At 34.9% G+C, this 21,907-nt stretch overlaps 2 protein-coding genes across 2 annotated transcripts in view; both read right to left on the minus strand.

Annotated features, from left to right (window-relative positions):
* The window catches only part of LOC121419397, a 46,076-nt gene extending 31,755 nt beyond the window's left edge, over positions 1–14,321 (minus strand). The window contains exons 1-17 of the mRNA XM_041613851.1: positions 13,870–14,321; positions 12,835–12,864; positions 10,902–11,062; positions 10,155–10,310; positions 9,562–9,712; positions 8,902–9,011; positions 8,310–8,447; positions 7,791–7,941; positions 7,146–7,298; positions 6,492–6,694; positions 5,897–6,035; positions 5,200–5,425; positions 4,061–4,230; positions 2,110–2,232; positions 1,407–1,567; positions 777–906; positions 25–172 (exon numbers count right to left, since the gene is read on the minus strand). Coding sequence (XP_041469785.1) covers positions 25–172; positions 777–906; positions 1,407–1,567; positions 2,110–2,232; positions 4,061–4,230; positions 5,200–5,425; positions 5,897–6,035; positions 6,492–6,694; positions 7,146–7,298; positions 7,791–7,941; positions 8,310–8,447; positions 8,902–9,011; positions 9,562–9,712; positions 10,155–10,310; positions 10,902–11,062; positions 12,835–12,864; positions 13,870–14,164 — 2,645 coding nt within the window. The 5' untranslated portion in view covers positions 14,165–14,321. The remainder of the gene's footprint in view (positions 1–24; positions 173–776; positions 907–1,406; positions 1,568–2,109; positions 2,233–4,060; positions 4,231–5,199; positions 5,426–5,896; positions 6,036–6,491; positions 6,695–7,145; positions 7,299–7,790; positions 7,942–8,309; positions 8,448–8,901; positions 9,012–9,561; positions 9,713–10,154; positions 10,311–10,901; positions 11,063–12,834; positions 12,865–13,869) is intronic.
* Positions 14,322–14,728: 407 nt separating this feature from the next.
* On the minus strand, positions 14,729–21,684 carry LOC121419451 (deleted in malignant brain tumors 1 protein-like). The gene is made up of 6 exons (XM_041613930.1): positions 21,333–21,684; positions 20,602–20,943; positions 19,779–20,099; positions 17,355–17,672; positions 15,171–15,320; positions 14,729–14,775 (listed from the first exon to the last, which is right to left on the minus strand). The coding sequence occupies exons 1-6, from the start codon at positions 21,682–21,684 to the stop codon at positions 14,729–14,731; spliced, it is 1,530 nt and encodes a 509-aa protein (XP_041469864.1).
* Between the last annotated feature and the right edge of the window lie 223 nt (positions 21,685–21,907).

A 21,907-nucleotide genomic window follows, 5' to 3' on the forward strand; every position in this document is an offset into this window, starting at 1 on the left:
GAATTACAGTTTTATGCATTTTACCTTAAGCTCAATGAGTCATCAACTTGGACATAAAATGTTTGGTCATAATTATTTGAGTGAGCAGAGAAGCCTAGGTACCCGAGCGATGCGGTGAAGTTAGTATTTAATGAAGTGAAGTCTGCATCTTCAATCTGGATATACTGGTATTCTAAAACATAATTAACAAGACGGGAGACAATCCGAAAATCGGTTTCATAAAATGAAGAAAATAAAAGAGAGAACGAGACTTTAGATTTTGGAACAGCGCCAGGAAAAATTTTAAATTATCATTCTCAAACTGATAATGCTTATAAAACTATTATTATGAGCTCATAGCCAAACCCTAAATTGGATTTAGGCAAATCAAACCTATTCCTCTTTCTTAAAATACGAAAATCATACATATCAAGTTTAAAAAAGTTGAGGTGAAATATATTAATCATGAGTAATCATAGACGAGTTAATGCCATATGAAAAAAAAATCACGAATTTTAGTTATTGTAATCATACAAAATTATTATGTAAGAATCCTTTATGCACTTTACGGATTGTATAATCATACACACACACACACCCATAGAAATATCAATAAAGTTTACCTACATCATTTTATACAAATGAAAATAAATGAAATTATTAAATGATTTTTATATAATTAATCAAATACCTATACATCTACAACATAGATGGGTTTTCAGTTTCTATGTAAATCACAAAAATACTATTGATGAAAAAAGAAGATTTTATTGGTCTTACAATGTAAATTAACATACCTGTTAGGCATAAGAAATCCAATTCGACATTTCTACAATCCTCATCAGCTATTTCACGTGATAATACGTTAAATGATCTGCACTTTTGTTTGGTATTCAGATCGATTGTCCACCATGATTCACTGTCCAGCTATTCGGAAAAAATTACCCAAAACATAATTTTGACATGGTATATTTTAAATGATTAGCAAGTCAAGACGAGATTAGGAGGGGATTCATTTGGCATGAATGGTCACCATTGCATAAGATGAGGATACTAGATGTCAAAATTCGTTTCCGAAATTTCCTGAAATTACTAATCTAAAAGGGTTTATAAATTCAAAACACTTTTGAGTCGTGATAAGATTCATTCGAATATTTGTTTGTCCATTGATTATTTTCAATGTTTTTTTTTCTGTAACACAAGAGGTAATCTGGTCATTAATAACATTACTCTTATAAGGGCCGGTCTATTTTCGAGTGAAATATTCATCGTTGCAGAGTACTTTACCTCATATTGGAAAGAACTGTCCTTTGTAATATTTTCCAGGTAGATATTCTACAAGCCCATTTTTAAAATTCCAGTTAGTGCTATGATGTTTGATAATAAATGTAGAGGGCAGACTCTGTTCAACTATTACATGAATTTACCAAGTATGAGTATGTAAAAAGCTCCTCTTGTGTAGCGAATCTACCGAGGTGTCCTCGTGTACATTCTCTGTATGCTACCTCCCAGGTTGCATGTCCTTTGAAGATACACGTTGAAGGTGGACCATCGTCATGTGACGTGGAGTCTATTACTTCACAAACATCTGAAAAATCAAAATACACATTTCCTTTTTTAGATAAAAATAATTTATTATCTCATAAACTGAATTTATTGGAAGGAGCAATACTATGGTCTCATATGACATGTATGGTAGCATTTAAAACAAAAATATGTAATTAAATTATATATTGTAGCATCGAAATAGAACTGCAGCCGTTATTATTACTGATGATTAAAATTTGCAGTACTAATTCATATCAAAGTGGACAGGGAAACGTGTTTTTTTTTTTTTTTTTGAAAACTATTCTTTAAAAGCTCATTAGATTAAATATCACAAGTTTTCTAATACAATAGAAACAACTAAGTTCACACACTCTACTTCTATACTCTTCCTCCTACTTGTGCTACTAATACTGATGCTGCTCCTACTACTACTTCTACAACAACCACAACAACTACTACTGCAACTATATCACTATACTACTACTACTACTACAACTACTACTGCTACTACTTCTTATTCTTTAAATTTTCATCATCGTCGCCATCACTTTAGTAAATTGAATCATAATATTCTTGACTTACCCTCGCATTGTGAATTTGCAATCATTCTCAGACCATGTGGACACTTGCAGTAGAAATCAGACTCCATGTTGACACAAATGTTGGAGCAATTATTGCTACTCAGATCCAAGCATTCATTAAAATCTTCAATTCAAATAAACGAAAATTAGTTAAGAACCTTCCACAGTTCTATTTGTTTACGTCATGATCTGCACATATTTTACACTATGGGTGTTGACGTCACAATAGATGAACAGATGACTAATTAATCAGCTGTAGGTATGTTAGCTGATTTTTTTTCCTAATCTGCACTAAATGCAGATCCGATGTGTTATTCTATAAAGCTAATAAACTGGAATTATTCCATGGACCATTTTTTAAAATTCCTCACCAATTTTAAAATACTTCACTCTGCAGTGCTGCATTCTATGACAAATATGACCCAGAGTTTGAATAAATATTGCAGTGGTTTGATATTTTTCCTCGCATGGATACGTAGCATTTGTCGGGTTTTTGATGTTTTAAAAAGTATATTTGCTCTAATAAAAGTGTTTTCAGTTTGAAAACAAGTTCATGGACCCCTATTTTTTTTAAATGTTTACACCTCTGAGGTATATATTCCTTTAGAATTTTGTAAAGTTTGATGAAAATGACATGGGTTTTAAATAATGTGCACCATTTTTTTATACTTCTCAAGTTTGTTATTGAAATTTCAACATTTTTGAGATTGGGTTTTTGTTATCCCTCACATATTTTTTTAAGAACTGACCGTAACCGTGCTGTTAGACTTGAAAAAAAAATAGCAATATGAATAAATTATCACTCTTAAGAATACAATTATTGATATTTTTGCGAAATTAGATGGAATTTTGATGGATTTTGACTGACTTATAGAGGTGTTAATTCATTGTAGTAATCTCGTGAGGTCTAAAAATGTCAAATTCTTTAGAAAGCGCAATTCTTAAGAATATCAATTTGGGTGATTTTTAATTTTTGCATGTTTGGATTATTCAGGTGCTAAAGTATCTTTGTTCAAATTTTGATGAAAATCCTACAGAGTATCAATTTTCTTTACCTTGGTCGACTACAGCACAATTTGGATTAAAATCTTGCAGAGACATATGAATCCACGACCCTAGGCTCTGATTGAAAATCGAGAGTCAGAACTACATATCATTTAAAACTAACAGGCCTGTGGATCAGTATAAACGTGTTGTACTAATATCTTAAGACTAACGACTTTTTATTTAAATCTCAAAGAATAAATCAATATGCCAAGATATCCCTCCTGAAAATAAAAACAGTATACCACAGTGTGTTTACAGTGTGGAACACGATGTGAAATCACATTTACACTGTTACATTTTGAGCATTTCAACAGTTTGAATAACATATTCACGTAGTCGACCATGTGATCATGCTGTGAACAGTCACACTGTCGAGGTGTCCACAGTATAAAAAACCCTCTTCACTGCTGAATTTGAACATTTTAAGAGTGAGAATAATATGTTCGCGTGTGACAATTAGTTCTTTCCAACATTATATCAAGGTTGAAAATAATGCATTCGCTTCATGAAGATGAGAAAGGTCGAATATTGAGAAATGATGAGAGATAATATGAAAATTATAGCAGAAGTTCTGGGGAGCGTTTCATGAAAGGACTTATCAGACGTTTTATCCGACAAGTCCTGTTTTATCCGACAGTTACTATAGTAACAGTGCTTCTCAACGAATCAGAATCGAGGAAAGTTGTCAGATCTGACAACTTGTCGGACAAAATATTGATGAAACGCCCCCAGGTGTCTGACTATTACTATGATATCTATCAGATGACAACTTGTCAGGACTGAAAACGTTCATGAAATTAATGTTCCCTATTAGATCCTTCAAGCTCTAAATGACTCAAGCATGTGGCTGAAAAACTCAGGAAAAGAGAGCGAAACCTTTGTTAAAAGAAACACTGTATATATACCTGCTTCACAGATATGATAATGAGGTTGATGTAATGAACAGTTCATCATTCGCCATTGGTAACATTTGATCGGGTCCATAAAACCACATAGTGCCGTAAAGTTATCTTCCGCTGACAAAACTTCAGAAAATTCTTCGAAGATGATCTCACTTCCATCAAGCCATCGGATTCTATTTTAGATAACAATACAAAATTTTGAAATAAGTTGTAAACGGGTAAATATACGACAAAAAATAAATTTACCCGGAAAATTGCAACAAATGGTTTTCAACCATTTTTGTTACTATTTGACCTTAGGAAAAACATACTAAAAATCTACCATAATCCGCATCCGTGAAAGTGGTCATTTTCAAGATTGCTTCCAAGATGGCCGCCACTCACTGAAATTGAATACAACTCACCCATTATCAACCCTAGAATCTTTGTTCGGTTCATATTCCATAGTCCAGGGGGTAAAATAAGGTGTTGGTACAGGCTAGAGAGAATATAACACTCCAGGGTACCTGGAAAATCCAAGATGGCGCCAAAAATGGCTGCCGTAGGCACAAAATCCACAATTCATCTATTACTTAAATAAATGGCTTTCAATTAGTATCTATTCAGCGGGTTTTGAGGTAAAGTAGTACATTGGGACAAGTTACAAGGACAAAACGAAGAAAAAAATATATTGATGCTTTGTCTTTACTTGCTCATGATGAACAAATGACATATCGTTTTGACCTTAAAAGAGTTTTTTTTTTCTTCCAGAGTAAGACTCACAATTGCATGTCTCAAAATTGTTTTATGAAATTATTGGAATGCAAGAAAAGATACTATAACATCAATAATTATCGGTTTATTTATTTGTTCATACCACCTGTGTATTACTGGTGGATGGCAAAATAGTATATAATAAAGAGGCCGCTGCTGCGTGTAACCTTTCCCTTAGTTTTCTCAGCGTCTTGAGCACATAATCAGTGTGGATTTCACGCTTCAGAAATACTCTTTATTATCATTTTAAGATTCAATCTGGCTAAAAATCTGTCATTTATTATGTAAAATCCTTAAGTCCTCTCTATGACAGATTTGTTTTTCGGTCAGATGATCTTTGATATAAAAACTCATTTCAAAACTCTAATCAACATGGACAATGTACTTACGCAGAGTTGATGAATTCCAATCCCATCCGGACTAGTGCATTGAGTGGAATAGAACTAGCTGCTAGTTCTTGCACAAACCTTTGTTTAGTTTGCGATTTTATGTAGGCAAGATGGCTACCACGATCTGGACTTACATAGCTGCACAATTCTCTGTTATATGTACCATGCGAATACACAAAATTATAGCATGCTCCATCGAAATAAGAGTCTTTGTTTCTGCATCTTGCTGTATAGGTTCAAATAAACAAATGAAACATATTAAGATTTTTATTAACAAAATCAAATCGAAGCGTTAATTCACTCATTTTGACACCTACGACTAAAACTACTCCTGCATGGTACTATAACTATTTCTACTACTACTACTACTACTTCTACTATTACTACTACTTTTACTACTTCTACTACTACTTCTACTACAACCATACGTCATCTTTTATGACATCATCTTTATTGTAATAGAAATTAGGACCGTGGTGCTAATGAAAATAAATCCAACTCTCAAGTTAATGAATTAGGAGTCTAATGAATGGTACTGTATAATAAAGCATTCCATAACTACATTTTTGAACAATCCCGTTGATTTTACAGTCACGTAAACGAAACGGACTCTAAAGCGAATGATGATGTTCCATCTGAAATACGTAATATCTTTTATTTGATTGAGTCAGTTTTGTTGATATGATTGAAGTTATACCATCAGTAGGACATCCGAGAAACTCCACAGCGAAACGTGCTGTCCTTCGATAAGTATCCATTACTGGTTTGAGTCGAACTGCGGTAGTCAAGTATTCCCCTCCGAATGTGAATGCATTTTGAGCAAAGGGTCTGTTATTCTACAGAAAATAGTGGAGATATTATAAGTTAATGATTACTATCGAGCTGGTGTTTTAGGGTGCAATAATACATCAGCCTTATAAATATCAACATCACTTATCCAAAGAGTCACCAACACTCTTAAACTTGATACAGATATAAGAATTAGCAAGAATTGTGGTGAGGAGACATCAGATCCGTAAAATTCAAAGGATTTTTCAAATGAAATTACAATTAGTCTAGTTATCGTTTTGACTTAAATAAAATATTCCCCAGGCTCCTAAATGACAAATTTAAGATAACACAAATAATTAGTATGATATGTAAATCATATGTAAATAAATCATACGAGTAGGTGAGGATAAATAGCAAACTGAAATTGATATGAACTATAGATGCGCATCACTCAGCATGTGCTATCTATTGTCCTGTTGCTGTTATTATTATCGATATGAGATAAGAAAATGTATTCTCACAAAGTCCAGGAACTCTGCTATCACGAAATCTGTGTCATTAGCGGCTGTGATTGGTTGATATGACATTGTCACGTGATATGTATATTTGTCTGGGTCAAAGTCTTTATCAAAGGGATATCCTGGTGATCCTGATTGAAGTATTATCCCTGATAGAAGTACTCGATGTGGAAAACGAACTTGTAGCCAGGAATCAACAGAAGTACCTTATAATCGAAATGAAATAGAAAAGAACATGCATTCAAACCCAATCACACCCAAACAAAGTGTCATAGCAAAGAGCAAACATGATGATAATAATAATAATCATGATATAATAATATTGACAATAATAATATCCATAATAATAGTAATAAAATAATAATGATATTAATGATACTAATAGTAATTATAATCATGATAAAAATAACAATAATTATGGTTATAAGAATAACATTAGTATAGAAATGATAAAAATATTATTAACAATAATAATGATAATATCAATGAACATGGTATAATGATGATGATAATAATAATACAAATTTATCTTGTTATCGTGATGCATGACTCTTGTCAATCAGGCTTAATTAAAACGATCCCAGTGTTCAAAACTGAAATAGTTCAAAATGAAATAAATAAAAACATAAAATTATCAAGTAATTCAATTATTAATACCTCCGAAGTTTGGTGGAAAGAGGACACCAATTTCCAGATTTTCTCCAAATGCATTGAGACGAGCCATTGTCAGAGAATCTTCGTCACATTGGCTACATTGTATGTTCTGATTAGGTATATCGAAGATTTCCATTCCAAGTCTACGTGTGCACTCTGTGATCAAAGAAAATTTGAGTTATGTTACTACACCAAACAAGATGGTTTATCTCGCCTTATTAATTCAAATATCATATATACTATTAACAGGGGGTAGTACTGAGATATTTACTACGGGAGGGGGATGATTGAGGGGAGTGTAGGTAAAATAACATTTTTGTCAATAAAAAAGGAAATATTTACGACCTAGTCCTTTCATTGAAATAATCTTCTTACTTTAGCTATCCTCTCACTTCCTTTTTTTAAGTCATTACAAAATAATTAGGAGGGGGTCGGACCAGCTCTCTAACCAATCCCCTGTAAGTTATGTATTATGCTGCTCAGAATTTAAAGTACGTATGTAGGATTGAATTATTGTTATTAATCAATTTAGCTAAATTAAACAAAAGATGTTTTATTCGGTAAATGCAATTCATGTATCTTTCAATTTTCAAACATTCTTTATCGACATAAAATATGTCCTAGCATAATGATTGTTGTTCAACTTACCGTCATCGGTAGGACATGCAAAGACCTTCAGCTGTAAACAAGGTTCATTTCCGGTCCACTTAGTCGGATATATGCGAAGTTGATGTACATTGTCAATCGGTGGGTACAATTCAATCTGAGCCCAAGGAGTACCGTAATACACTAAACGGAGCTAAACGACGGAAGAAATATAAAGATTTATAAATACTTACTTTTACTTCTATTTAATATCACGACAACAACAACAGCTACTACTACTACTACTTCTTGACGTTTGTTTACTACCAACATGACCAAGGATATCTAATAAACTCTCAAAGAAAATCGTTTCAACTTCATTTAAGAACTGCAAAAGTGTTATATTCCCGGATATATAAAACAGCTGCTACTATACTACTATTACTACTACCACCATCACCACCACCACTACTATTAATATTACTACTACTACTACTACTACTACTGATGTTGCTAGTATTACTCCAACTGCAACTATACTTCTTCTATTGCCTGACCGAATGTAGCTTTCCCCTTGCTTACCTTACTACGAACGAAGAAGGAACTTGAGTTAGTTCCTGTACTATTACTCCACCTCAGATCAAATTTAAGAAGGCCATCTATTCCCAAGCACTTTCTCGAGACAATTCTAGTTACAGTTCTTGGCTCTGAATAGTAAGTCTCCACGTGATAAAAAAAAAACACAGATAATAATGGCAGTGATGAGAGATTAGAATATATGAAGTTAATTAAGCTTTATTTTTGATAATTAAGTAGAAAATTCCTGTACTTATCTGCATTCACTTTAATTATATTTCATGTTATAATCTTTTGGATTTCGTGTTGTTTTCTCCTTTTCATCCTCCTCATCATCACAAACAATTTGATTCCTCTTCCGCCTTTAGATTTGTAACTGGCATTTAATGAGCTGTCAAAATCATTATTTAAAATGCTTTTACATTTTGTATTATTCTTGATGGTTAATATCGATTATTCAGATAATATATTGAGTCACATTTTCTTCTCTAGATATCAACCAACAGGAACCATAAAAACTATCTGATAACAATGAATTCTCACCTGATTAGTAGAGAATTATACATCTATTTGTGGGGAAAATAGATCATTTTCTTACCGACCAATATTGTGAAGTTCCATTATCATCAAATGATATATCACCTTGCTGCAGTGGATGGGTAAGGAAAATGGGACTCGCTTCGTAGCCTGTGTCAGAAGTATTACATACTGCAAGAAGATCAACATTAATTTACTACAATGTTTCAGATTTATAACCCAATATATTAAATACATTGCATTGAAAACTTTTCTGTATTACCGTATATGATGCAAGAATTCCAATCATCCAGAATGAAATATGATTGAATGTTTGATTGATCGATTGATTGAATGACAAAGATCTGCAAGGTTGGTAGTATCGAATAACTTGACAGAATAGCAAACAAAAGTGGAGAAAGTGGTTGTTACCTAAGTTATTTAAATGACACAGTAAACATGGTAAGGACACAAGTGAAAACACGAAGTTATACAAAAATATAAATTTACCTCACTAAATATTTGCTCAGTCTCGGTATATTTACCCCCCAGAAATAAATAGAGAAAAATTAAAGATAATTTTGGCAAGTTGGGACTTAAAAAAATCATAAGACATAAAAAGTTCTATAAGACAAATGCAATTGTCATTTTTTCGGTGGTTTTCGCGCGCAATATTTTGTATCATAATTTTGCACGAAAAGTTTTGACATTTATTTTTCATTTTCATGTCCCCAAGCATTACCTTTTGGTAGACAGCCAAGCAGCTCCATCCTGAGAGCAATTGGTCTTTCTTGGATAGGTCTTAGACGAAGACGGTCAGTAATAAGCCCAGGTGGAAGCGGAATGTACTTGACACAATAGTACTCAGAATTACCTTCGAAAATGGCAATATTCTGGATTAATAATAAAAGGGGTATCAGAAAAAAACAGGAAAGTGATCTGAAGGGTTGTATACTGTATTTGAAGAAAATGAAGTAGGTCTTAGTACATACAGTGTTACCATTTTGATTCTACAATGTTTTCACGCATGGTTAAAATCTTTAAACCTGTATGTACAGATATTTTGACTGTTTTATCTTTTACTTTCCACTTCAATACTGATAAAAACTGTATTGAAGGTAAAATAAAATGAATGAGAAGATAATGGTTCACGCCAAAATCATATTCAGAGGAGAACCTTTCTCCCAGGCTTTTGTTTTCCGATTATTTTTATTTTCTAAAATGATAATTCATGTTTATTTTCAAACATTTTTATTCAAACATCAACGTTTGTTATCATAATTAGAAATGAATATCTAATTTGATGCTAAGTTATGTCCTATGTTGATATCTCACCGTTCCGTTGTCATTTGGTTTGTGTGGATTAAGAAGATAAACGAATTGCCCTTGCACTCCGTACTCCAGAGAGAATTCTTTCACCCAGTATCGATCATCACCACCTCCACCTTGTACAATCAGACCTGTTATTACATAATCCTCTTGTAATGTGATCTACCAAAGAGAGAATGCAGTTAAATCCCTTAGTTTATTCATGTCAATTCAAACTACTGAGTAGATAAATGACTCAAACAAATCTTTGCGCATTCCGTTTTCCTTTTTGACAAAAGAAGTATGCAGATCGTGACTCTTTTCGGCCGCTTCAACACATTTGAAATGTATTACAAATTGTTTGGTTGGTTTCATTTTGGTCTTATATCCATGATATCAGAGATAGCAATTAGGGGAAATGATTCGATTTAAAGAGTGAAAAGAAGCAGATATATATTTCTGTTATGGTAACTTCCGTAGGAACTCGACAGGACAGCCCCTTGCTAGCATAACGCCAAGATATAAAGGCCTGGTCACACCGCCCGAGCGTTGCTGGAGCGGTCGAGGAGCGGAAAGAAAAAATCACCACCGCTCGCTACCGTTCACCATTTTCGATTTCGATTGTTTTTATTTTGTTTTCGATTTTTGTTTTCGATTTTTCCCCAATTTTTTGAGCGAAATTCGACCCTCTCTCACTTCCGCTCCACGACCGCTCTAACAACGCTCGGGCGGTGTGACCAGGCCTTAGGATGTACCTCGGTAAAGTTGGCTTACCTCAATGAAAGGATCTGTGTCAGATAGATCTGGTCTCCATGAGGATGATCCATATAATCTAGCCTGATGAGCTGCATGGTTCTTGTCAATTGAGCTAGTAGCTGTGATCTGATCATCTGCGATCCATGTTGCTTCCATTCCAAGTGGAAATAGACAGTCATCTAATAATTTTATAAAGAAAAGTCTTTTTAAAGACACGTACCACACACACACCCGCACCCTCCCTCACAGACGCACCCACATCCACACACACATACCTATAGCATATAGCTATAACGGCCAGGTGTCATGAGGTCGCCTACTTTTGCGTTACATGGTGACTTTGCTTTTGTGCCCTTTTAACTTAAAGAGTCATTAAGTATACACCCAGTATACACCATATGACAGTAAAAGCATATACTTTCTGAAAGAAAATTGTCAAATAAACCCAAATATGTACTCAGAAATTGCATTATGTGTAGGTGTTAGTGTTATAATTGTGTTGAATATTAAAATATTAATATTGTTTAAATCTCATATCTGTGATTATAATAATTCGTATAGTCCCCCAACGACCTAAATAATCACATTTGTGTAAAGTAGAGAGTCAGACTAAATCACCGATTTGTACCGGGGGGAGGGGGGGGGGGTAAGTGTAGGTTATATGTTTTTATTTTTATTTATTTATTTTTTTTTTTTTAATGAGTTCACTTTTATGTCTGAAGGTCAACTTCCTTTTCATTATGGTAATCATAATATTGCAAGTAAACTGGCTCCATGGAAGACCAGCAGCAATGCATTATTGCAGCTGAAAATGAATTACCAGCCGTATAATTAACTTTATTGCCTTACCTTTTATTCTTGTATTTTAACATTGACCTCATCATCTCATGTTATATGTATATGTACTCTGCATTTGTTATTTTATATACGGAAATAAAACAAACAAACAAAAACCTTGCTAAAAATGTATAATTTTATTCTATGGTAAAGAAATTACTTCAAATTCAACCAGAATGTATGTAAATTTAAAAAAAATAATAAAAAAAGAAATGTAGTTCTTGTGTGTGCTTTTTTGCCTGCCTTACCATTACATGGTGGGTATATCTACTGTATTCATCTCATTTAAGGTTTAAAACAATTGAAAATAAATTATAACAACATTAGAACAAATAATACTTCTAAGAATCTTCACATATTGTAAGTCTGAATGTCTCTGACCTATGTCATTTGACCTTTAAGATCTGTAACAAAACCATGTATCGCTTTCATCCTACAAGTAGAAATAATTACATTTTCTGTTTTTATCACAAAAGCTATACTAAAATAAAGAATAACTAAGAAAATATTTGTCAATAAAGAAGAGTTATTTTGAAAAGTGAACAATTTCCACCTTTTTTCTATTTCTTTTGCAATGTTTTTGTTTTTGCTTTTTTTTGTTTGCCTCATAGTGTGCACCCCTGGTGCTCCGTCTTCAAAGATGTGTAACTCAAGTTCTATTTATTCTAGAGCAATGAAACCCATTACATTTTAGCCAATGAATTCAGCTTTAAAATTATATGAAACTTGTTGACATAGCTACTTTGCTTTTGAAAATATTAAAGAATAACTCAACAAATCAACCAAAATAAGTAACAGCACCACCCTTTTTGGTGGGTGACCTCGTGACACATATATGCGCAATAATATGACTCACCAATAAAACTGCAGTCAATGTTGGTAGGGCTTTCTGCCATGCATATTAACGGATTATCCGGATTTTCAAGAGATCAAGGAATCGAATCCCTAGGTAAACTAGTTAATAAAATTAGCAAAACTAAATACGCTACTCCCAGAACCTTTCCATAAATGGATAGTAATGATACATTCATGTCTTTGACAATGATTCTACTTTCTAAAATATTTATCTTTTAAAATCGTCTGCTAAACTGAGTCACAAAAAAGGAGTACTTACCTAAAATATCGGGACTATTTTCTGTACATTCTGAAAAGTAATGAATTAATGATTACAATATTAGTAATCAGCTAAAGAGCCTACGAAAAGTACATCACCGGTATTAAAATGGGCGGTAACACAAGGGGTGGGCGACACTCTGATGTGATTTAAAGCAGTGAAATAAAAATATAAATAAAGTAAAATAGAGGGAGAAATGGATTTAGATTTATTTATTTCCGTTCAGCATTTTTTTCAAAATACAATCAAAATAACAATACATATTCAACATAATAGATGATAAAGACAAATCAATGAAATATCGTAACAAATGTTAAATATAAATTAAACAAAATTACAATTTGCTGGAAGAAGGAAGAGCCTACAAATGAGAGGTCTTGGACTGGGGACACGACATTTGTTCTTGCGACAATTGCTCCGGGCTTTATTTCGTCTAAATATTTAAGGTTAGGGTTGCAATTAGGCTTAGAGTTAGGTTTTATAGGATAGGGTATAATAAACCAAGGGTTGGGGTTGGTCATTCAATAGAAATATACAGCGGAGCAATTGTTACCAGATCAAATTTCATGGAACGCGTGGACCTGTGTGACCATCTAATACCCCTATAATTGGAGTGAGCGAAAATACCTCTTTACAATTTGGTTATATTGCCCCATGTTCAAAATAATCTGGTTTAGCACCTGAATAGTCACAGAAAGACACACCCAAGTATTTACTCCAGTGTTAGCATTATGGTGTTAACACCATTAGTGTTATAACTCCACATTTTTTTTTGTTATTTCAACATCATGTTAAAATTCCATCGTGCATTCTTAACATTTTATGGAGTGGAAAACTAACTTGTGACTTAATATGTTCGATTTTACATTGTTATCATTGGTTTTACAATGATGTTATTTATTGACCGAAATAATATATGACATAAAATCATTGGTAATTTATATCATCAAATGAATGACTAAAATACTCGTTCCGTCAAAATTAGTGGGAATAATGAAATCGATTTGGTATCGTAGAATATTTCATTTTTCTTACCTGCGATGTAATCAATATCCATAGTTGAGTTTTCGACCAATGTTTGAACCTCTATCCAGACACTGAAATAGTCGACCCGAAGATAATAGGGTGGATTTTGATGAGCGCTACTAATATACACAGTACTTCTTTGGCTATAATCATAACCTTTATATATCTTGACCTGGACTAGTCCTGGGTCGTAACGGCTGGAATTGAGAATAACTACAAACTCCGTTGCCTTTGGTAAGAAGATGTTGTAGAGGCACCTTTGAATGGCGACGGTAGTACTATTGAATGAAAATGAACCCGACATTCTTGAATGACGGTAGTCAGAGAAGAAATCGGTCGCAGGCGATTGGCTTGTAGACACTGAAGTTAATGAATTCAATTCACTTTCAGAAGTGCTTGATGGTTCATTCTGAGTCGCTGTTGATGAAGTTGACGGAGGCAATGATGATGCGCCGGAGGCGGAGGAGGAGGAAGGGGAGGAGGGGGAGGAGGAGGAGGAGGAGGGGGAGGAGGAGGAGGAGGAGGAAGAGGAGGAGGAGAAGGAGGAGGAAGAGGAGGAGGAGGACCAGGACCAGGAGGATGAATACGAGTAGTAACTGTATTCTGGCGTCGTAGAAGTAGGTATTACTAGTTAAAGATAAAAGATTAAATAAAAGAAAAATGAAATGATAAATGTTACCGTAGTATAATCACCAAATTTACAAGGGTTAAGAACTGATGATGCAACTTCAGACAACTTTCCGGCAAAACATAATAAAACAAAATCACCCCCCCCCCCTAAAAACAGCTCTAGAGACGATTTTAGTCATGTTGGTAGTCCTTTGTATATACTTATCTTATAACTAACTAATATAATCACATATGTATATTAAATGGGATTACTGAACTGAAATTCTTTGGTTTGATAGATGTAGCCTGTGAGATTATGGTTAATTCTACCATCAAGTATTCGAGCATGTGACTAGAAACGTCTGAAAATTATCAATATGGCGTGACTTGTGCCTGGGAGGTGAAAAGCTAACGGATTACATGTGGAGCGTTGTTGCCCAGTTGATTAGTCTTCGGACTTTGAAACAGAGGGTCGTGGGTTCGAATCCCAGCCATGGCGTAATTTCCTTCAGCAAGAAATTCATCCACATTGTGCTGCACTCGACCCAGGTGAGGTAAATGGGTACCTGGCAGGAATTTATTCTTTGAAATGTCATCGCGCTGTAAAAGGCTGCGAGGCTAAAGCCAGGGTAATAATATCCAATTAAGCGCATAGGGACGCATTTGGCAGTGATATAAGCATGTTGGTATTATTATTTTACCTCCATCCCATGCACACTCATCTTCGATATCCTCATAAAGACAATGAGCTAGTGGTACATAAACACACTGTATTAAACATTCCCATGTCGTGTCAGCACCAGTTTCCACGCAGATACTGCTACCGGGACATTGCCTTTCCTCGCAAGGATCTGCATTCAAGGAAAAACAGTAGAGAGAATACAAGCAAATATGGCACAACAGTTTAAAGAATAAATCGGGAAAAAATACGTACGTGTTCTTAATTGGTCATAGATTTAAAATGAACAAATGCCAGGAATGTCAAACTGTATGCTATGTCATGTCGCAGTCGTACCAATGAAGCTTATCCGTCTCCAAACCGTTTGAATGTATGTCATTGAAAAGTTCCAGTATTCGGTCTGATATTGGCTATATATAGTGGTATAACTACCACATAATAGAACAACAAACTTTGCTTTACTCGTTGGTTTACCCATTTCAACTCGGTAATTTAAGTATCGAGGTTGTTTATGAGCAAGTCTGTTTTCGTTTATTCATAAAAAATACAATATTAATGTAGACAGGGGCGTCGATCCATTTTTCAGAAGGGGGGGGCAAAATAAAAAATCAACTTTCCAAAGGCGCTCGATCACACAAAAAAACAAACTCTCTCTCTCACACGCACACACACACATGCCTATATATATGTGTAAGGGAAGGCGGGGTAAGTTGTGACAGTTTTTGCTTTTTGCATGTTAGAATTGATATGATTAATAATCTTGTCGAAATAAGTACCTTGCCTTGAAATTTAATTCTTCTGAAATATTTTCCACCTATATATAACTTTCTATCCCCACACTGAAAGTCATCGTGACCTTTGAAAAAAACGATGTCAAATGGCTCAACTTGCCCCATATATGGGTAAGTTTGAGCCACCTTCTGGGGTAAGTTGAGCCACAAAAACTATGTACAAAATGTATGAGGGGAGAACCAGCATGTCAATTTTTTTGTTTAAAGTCTTTTCACTTGCTAATTCTCTATAAATACTAACATCCTTTAAAAGGAAAAGAGCAGTCATGTAAATTTGCTCCTTTCAGCCAGCATTTCAATCGATTTTTATGGTTTGTATGTTTTTTAAGATACATTACCATAGGAATTACCATGGCTCAACTTGCCCCATGCTGTTTGGCTCAACTTACCCCAGTCCGAACTTAGTGCGATAATTTTGTATCCACACATTTATTATGCATCCATCATATAAAAAGACTATGACAAGAATGAAGATCCATACCTGGACTAATAATGTTGTTATCATGTCTTTATTATATTTAAAGACGTGTGTGTTTATAAAGCACTTATCTATTTCACACTCTTTTTTACTTTTTTGGCTGAAATTCATATTTTTCCCTCTAAAAAACTACTTTTTGTTTCAAAGTTGAAAACAATATGGTGGGGTTAGGGGTTATGCTATGGGTCATCAATACATGACACCACCACAATGTCTGACTCATTCATTATTGGCCTGGGGCTGGTGGCTCAACTTGCCCCTATGCTCAACTTACCCCGCCTTCCCCTACATATATATATATATATATATATATATATATATATATATATATATATATATATATATATATATATATATATATATATATATATATATATATATATATACACACACACATATATACATATATATATATATATACACACACACATATCTCATCAACAAATTAATGCGAGCGCGAAGCTGAAAATTTTGATATTTCGATCTAAAAAAAATGAGTTTAACGGACGTTTTTAATAAAGAACAAGATATATATATATATCCATTAAAAGATTATTGCAAATCGAAGTGGAAGTTCTTTTGAGGTTTAGAACTGAAAACGAGACCATATTCACCTATTTAATCATGAAAAGTATGGTTATTTGTTACAGAAATGATGCGAGCGCGAAGCGCGAGCTGATTTTTTTTATATTCCAATCTGAAAAGTGGACATTTTGAGCACGATTTTAGACGAAGAACGAGTTATGTATCTCAATCTCGCTTGCTGATTTCTGTATAACATTACAAATCTTATTTTATTTTTAGCACATCCGGAATTATCGGGGGGGGGGAGGCAAAATGATATGTTTGCCCTCCCAATATTTTCATTGGTTGGGCTATCACCCCCCCTGCCCCCCCCCCATGATCGACGCCTCTGAATATAGAAGTTGTTACCTACCAAGTGGTTTACAGTTCACCCCTACTACTCGCTCAGCATCAGAACATGTTCTTGCTTCCTCAGAATCTGAGACTAGGTATCGATAGCAATCTGTGATCGAGTTGAACTTGTCGCAGGTGAACCGTAGTAATGAGAAATCATGAACCTTTTTATCAAGGTCTATCTCTGTTAAGGTGAATGAGCTGTATCCAAGAGTATGACATATGGTGTAAGCCAAGTCTTGATCATCAGATGACATGCATAACGTTTCCCAAGAGTTATTATAGTATACTTCTACGATTCCACTCGATGAGTACTCCTCTCCAATTAGACGTACATCTTATAGAAGAAACAGATTGAAAAGAAATCATATGAGCAACTTAACTGTAAATAAATATACATGATAAAAATATAATTTGCAAACATGCAGATTTTTTTTAATAACAAACTAAACGTGAGTACTGGGTGTATGTGCATAGGGTGTTTAGGCCAAAGGTATAGGCCCGTGAATATGTAACTCACAAGTTGTTAGGCACGTGTCCATGTGAAGACGTATGGTGACCAGTGGCGTACCGTGGGTCACGGCATTGGGGGGGCACCAGCAAAAATTTTGAGTCACTTAGTGAGCGCGCGAAGCGCGCTCAATTGTCAGGTATACTGACCTAATAGAGACATTTTAAGGAAGCACTTGTAGTTATTGTAATCATAAATAAAAATACGCATCTCAGCAATCAAATAATGCGAGCGCGAAGCGCGAGCTGAAATTTTTTGATATTCAGACCTAAAAAGGGACATTATAATCGATTTTGTAATCATGATACGTACCTGTCTAGCTAAACAATGCGAGCGCGAAGCGCGAGCCGAAATTTTTGTATATATTGACCCCAAACAGGGAGATCTTAAGGACTATATTTTAGGAATCACTTAATAGTATACATATCTCACCAGTGCCAAGCGCTGGCTGATTTTGTTAGAATTACATCTGAACACATGTGTAGTCATTGTAATCATGATTACCATACGCATCTCACTTATCAAATATTGCGAGCGCGAAGCGCGAGCTGAAAATTTAGATAGTTCAGACCTGAAGCGGGGCATTCTAAGGCTTGCTTGTAGGAATTTACTAAGACCATACGTATTTCACTAACCAAATGATGCGAGCGAAAAGCGCGAGCTGAAAATTTTTGATATTCAGATCAGAAAAAGGGACTTTTTAAGGACTGATTTTAGGAATTCACGGAGAGCAGACTTATCTCACCAATCCACTGATATGAATGTAATCACGGACAGGAAATGTTTTATATCAAGACCTTAACATGGGGCAATCATTTTAAGTACATGTAGTCATTAAAAAAGAAGCATATGCCACTACATAAAACAATAATATATTTGGTGTATATTGACTTGAAACGGGAGTTTTTCGTACAACAGGTTTATACATCCTTCTAAACAGACAATGCGAGCACCAGGAACAATGACAACATAGGCCCTGAGCAAATTATGTTTCATAAAGTTATGATAAAAATGTTTCCTATGTAATATAACATAACATGATTATAACGTAATATACCATTATAATGGATAATAATTTCTTCTTTCCCACTACGTTCCTCTTCCTTTCTCCCTCTTTTTTTCCTTTTCCCCGGGTTTTTTTTTTTGGTCAGCCGATTGGGGGGGCACGTGCCCCCCATGCCCCCCCGTAGTTACGCCACTGATGGTGACAGTCATCACGAGCACACACATACACAGCTCACAGGAGGGTGTGTATGGGTGTGTGCTTGGGAGTGTGAGTGTTGTTTTGAATGTCTCAGATGGTGTAATTTAGGATGTAGAAACGGCATTATTCAAAACAGAAATGATTCCTAGATTTTAATGTGAATGATCCTATTATCATAGGAACTTTGATAGGACAAATTATAAGTTCTATATGTTATCAATGCCTCACACTACAAAGTTGATATAAGCGCTTTTCAAGATGCATTGTAATTATTACTTATCATTCGTCACTATTGTTATTATTATTACTAATTATCTAGATAGATAGATAATAATAACAATACGCTTTTTATATAGCGCTTAATACATTGGAACGTGTCTAAGCGCTTTACAGATATATTATTACCCCGGTCATCGGATTCAATCAGTCATTCCCGCACACAATGCATGCACATCCTCCACTCCCTTGGGAGTATTCCAGTCAGTCGCCAGTGAGGCGCACACAGTAATGAACAAGCTACAATGACTTTCACATCCTACCGGGTACTCACTAAGCGCTAGATAAGTATCTAGAGGAAAAAGTGGGGTGAAAAGGCATTTTCTACTGAAAAAAGTAAAAAAAAACGTTATTTTGATGTGATCAAATAATTTTGATTAGCGCATATATTCTTTTTTGAATGAGAACCCCGTTAAAAAAAAATCAACAACATATTCTATATTTCTATTCACCTGGTAAACACAACAACCCAGCATGTTCTTCTTGTGAACAGTCATGTTCCAGTAGTTGTCCATGACCACAATCCATGATACCAGTCTCCGATCCATCACACGTAATGTCATCAAGAAGAAAGGGACGGGTATTACTGCTGGATTGACCAATGAATACTTGATCAACTGCCTCGAATCCAAGCACTCGACATACCACCTCTCCTGCCAATACATCCCATCCATCGTCACAGATTGGATACCAAGTATCATTCCATCGACTCTCAACAGTTCCTTGCCAAGGATGGGAGGCCTCAACCAATCGAAGATCCTCTTCTGTGGAATCTTCAGAAGCACAAAATTACAAATATCTTAAGAATTAGAAATGGTGTGCTATTGTTAATTGTTAAATCTCGATCTCTGAATCTAAACAAATGCTTTACCAAATTGAATGATCCGCAAAGAACAACGTTATAATCCTAATAATGGCAATTCTTGTAGGATAAGAAGTCCCCCTCATTAGTATTGATCACATTACAATTACCAATATAATATTACAGCAAAGAACCGATGTTAATTGTTACCACAATCATGAACCTTCATGTCCACTTTTCTGAACCAAGCACTTACTCATCGTCTTAAAGCATCTTTCTAAAAGCAACTTTTAACTAAAAGTTTTTGCTAAGAATGAATGTTGTTTTTGATAATTACATACACGTGACAGCTCGATCTTTTCTGTCAGAGTTCAGTGCAATATCAAGTGATTCATATGTTCATGTTCATTATATTAGCTTCGGTCATGAAGTCACGTTCTATGAGCACCTTACAACTTCAATTAACAACTCACATGGTTTGCATTGGACGGTAACTTGATCGTAACATGAAGTGGTTGCTGGTAGAAAGATGCAATCTTCTATCAAGGTTTCAGTCATAACCCCACATCGTAGGTCGTCCTTCTGAATGGTGGTCGTGACATCCGGAAATTCGTTTCGAAGATGAGGGATAGCAGTGGATGAATCGTTATAACCAAGCATCCTACATACAACCTCAGCTTCTGAAGAACCCCAGTAATCATCACAGACAGTACTCCATGAGCCATCGTAAAATATCTCCACACGTCCTTCCCAGAATACCTTGCCATCTTCAAGTCGTATTGTTGAGCTAAGAGGAATGGGTGGTTCAGGTAAATCTAGGTAAAACAAAGGTGATTGCATACAGTTAACCGACGATAGTTATATCCAAGTGAAAATAAATAGCATAAGGGGAGAGTTGACCAAGCAGTGGACCAAGATCGTGGAAGGTAAGCGAAAACACAAACCGCATCATTCATACTATACTAAAAAGAACACCGTTACTAATGTAGGTTGTTCTGCCATACATTGATAATTTCAATATGTCATTACAATCAATTCATTTTCACATTACTTATAACATGTCAACAGCTCTGTATTATTCACATGAATATAAATTTGTGTTCACTGAAGTGATATCAGTACTGAATAAGATTTTCTGCTTAAATAATTATAAGAAAGGGGGTGAATGTGAAGAAAAACAAAGATTTTAGACAAAACAGATTACCTGAGCCATGACTGCACGTTACGCCCGCATCTTCATGATGAACACAGTCATGTTTAAACAATGGCCGATGTGCACAATCTAAGATATTATCCTCGTCACCAGTACATGAGACATCATCCAAGATAATACGTTTTGATTCTATCGAATCATGTTGTATAACATCGGAGAAACCCATTGAAAGACAGGCAGTCTTAGAATCTCGTATACTCCACGAGTTATCACAAACAGGTTTCCATGTTTCATTCCCTCTAATTTCAAGCTTTCCCGTCCAAAATTCTTTTCCATCTGTCAGCCGAACGTCCAAAGAAAATGGAGTATTTACCAGTGGTTCCTCAGTAAGAGGGAATGACATTCTTTCGGGAAGCGTACCTGGAGAAAAAAAAAGGATAATCAAATTCTCGATGTTCAATGATTTATAATTCATTTATAGTCGAGAACCATTTTTCATGATTACATGACTGCTCAATAACTGAACAGTTTCTTCTGGCGCAGTAAAAGATGAAACGAACAAAAACGTGGCCGTCAGAACTTATAGAGCTTAATGTTGTACAGAATGAGTAGTCAACAGGAATTGA

Source organism: Lytechinus variegatus, chromosome 7 (assembly GCF_018143015.1).
Source record: "Lytechinus variegatus isolate NC3 chromosome 7, Lvar_3.0, whole genome shotgun sequence".
NCBI lineage: Eukaryota > Metazoa > Echinodermata > Echinoidea > Temnopleuroida > Toxopneustidae > Lytechinus > Lytechinus variegatus.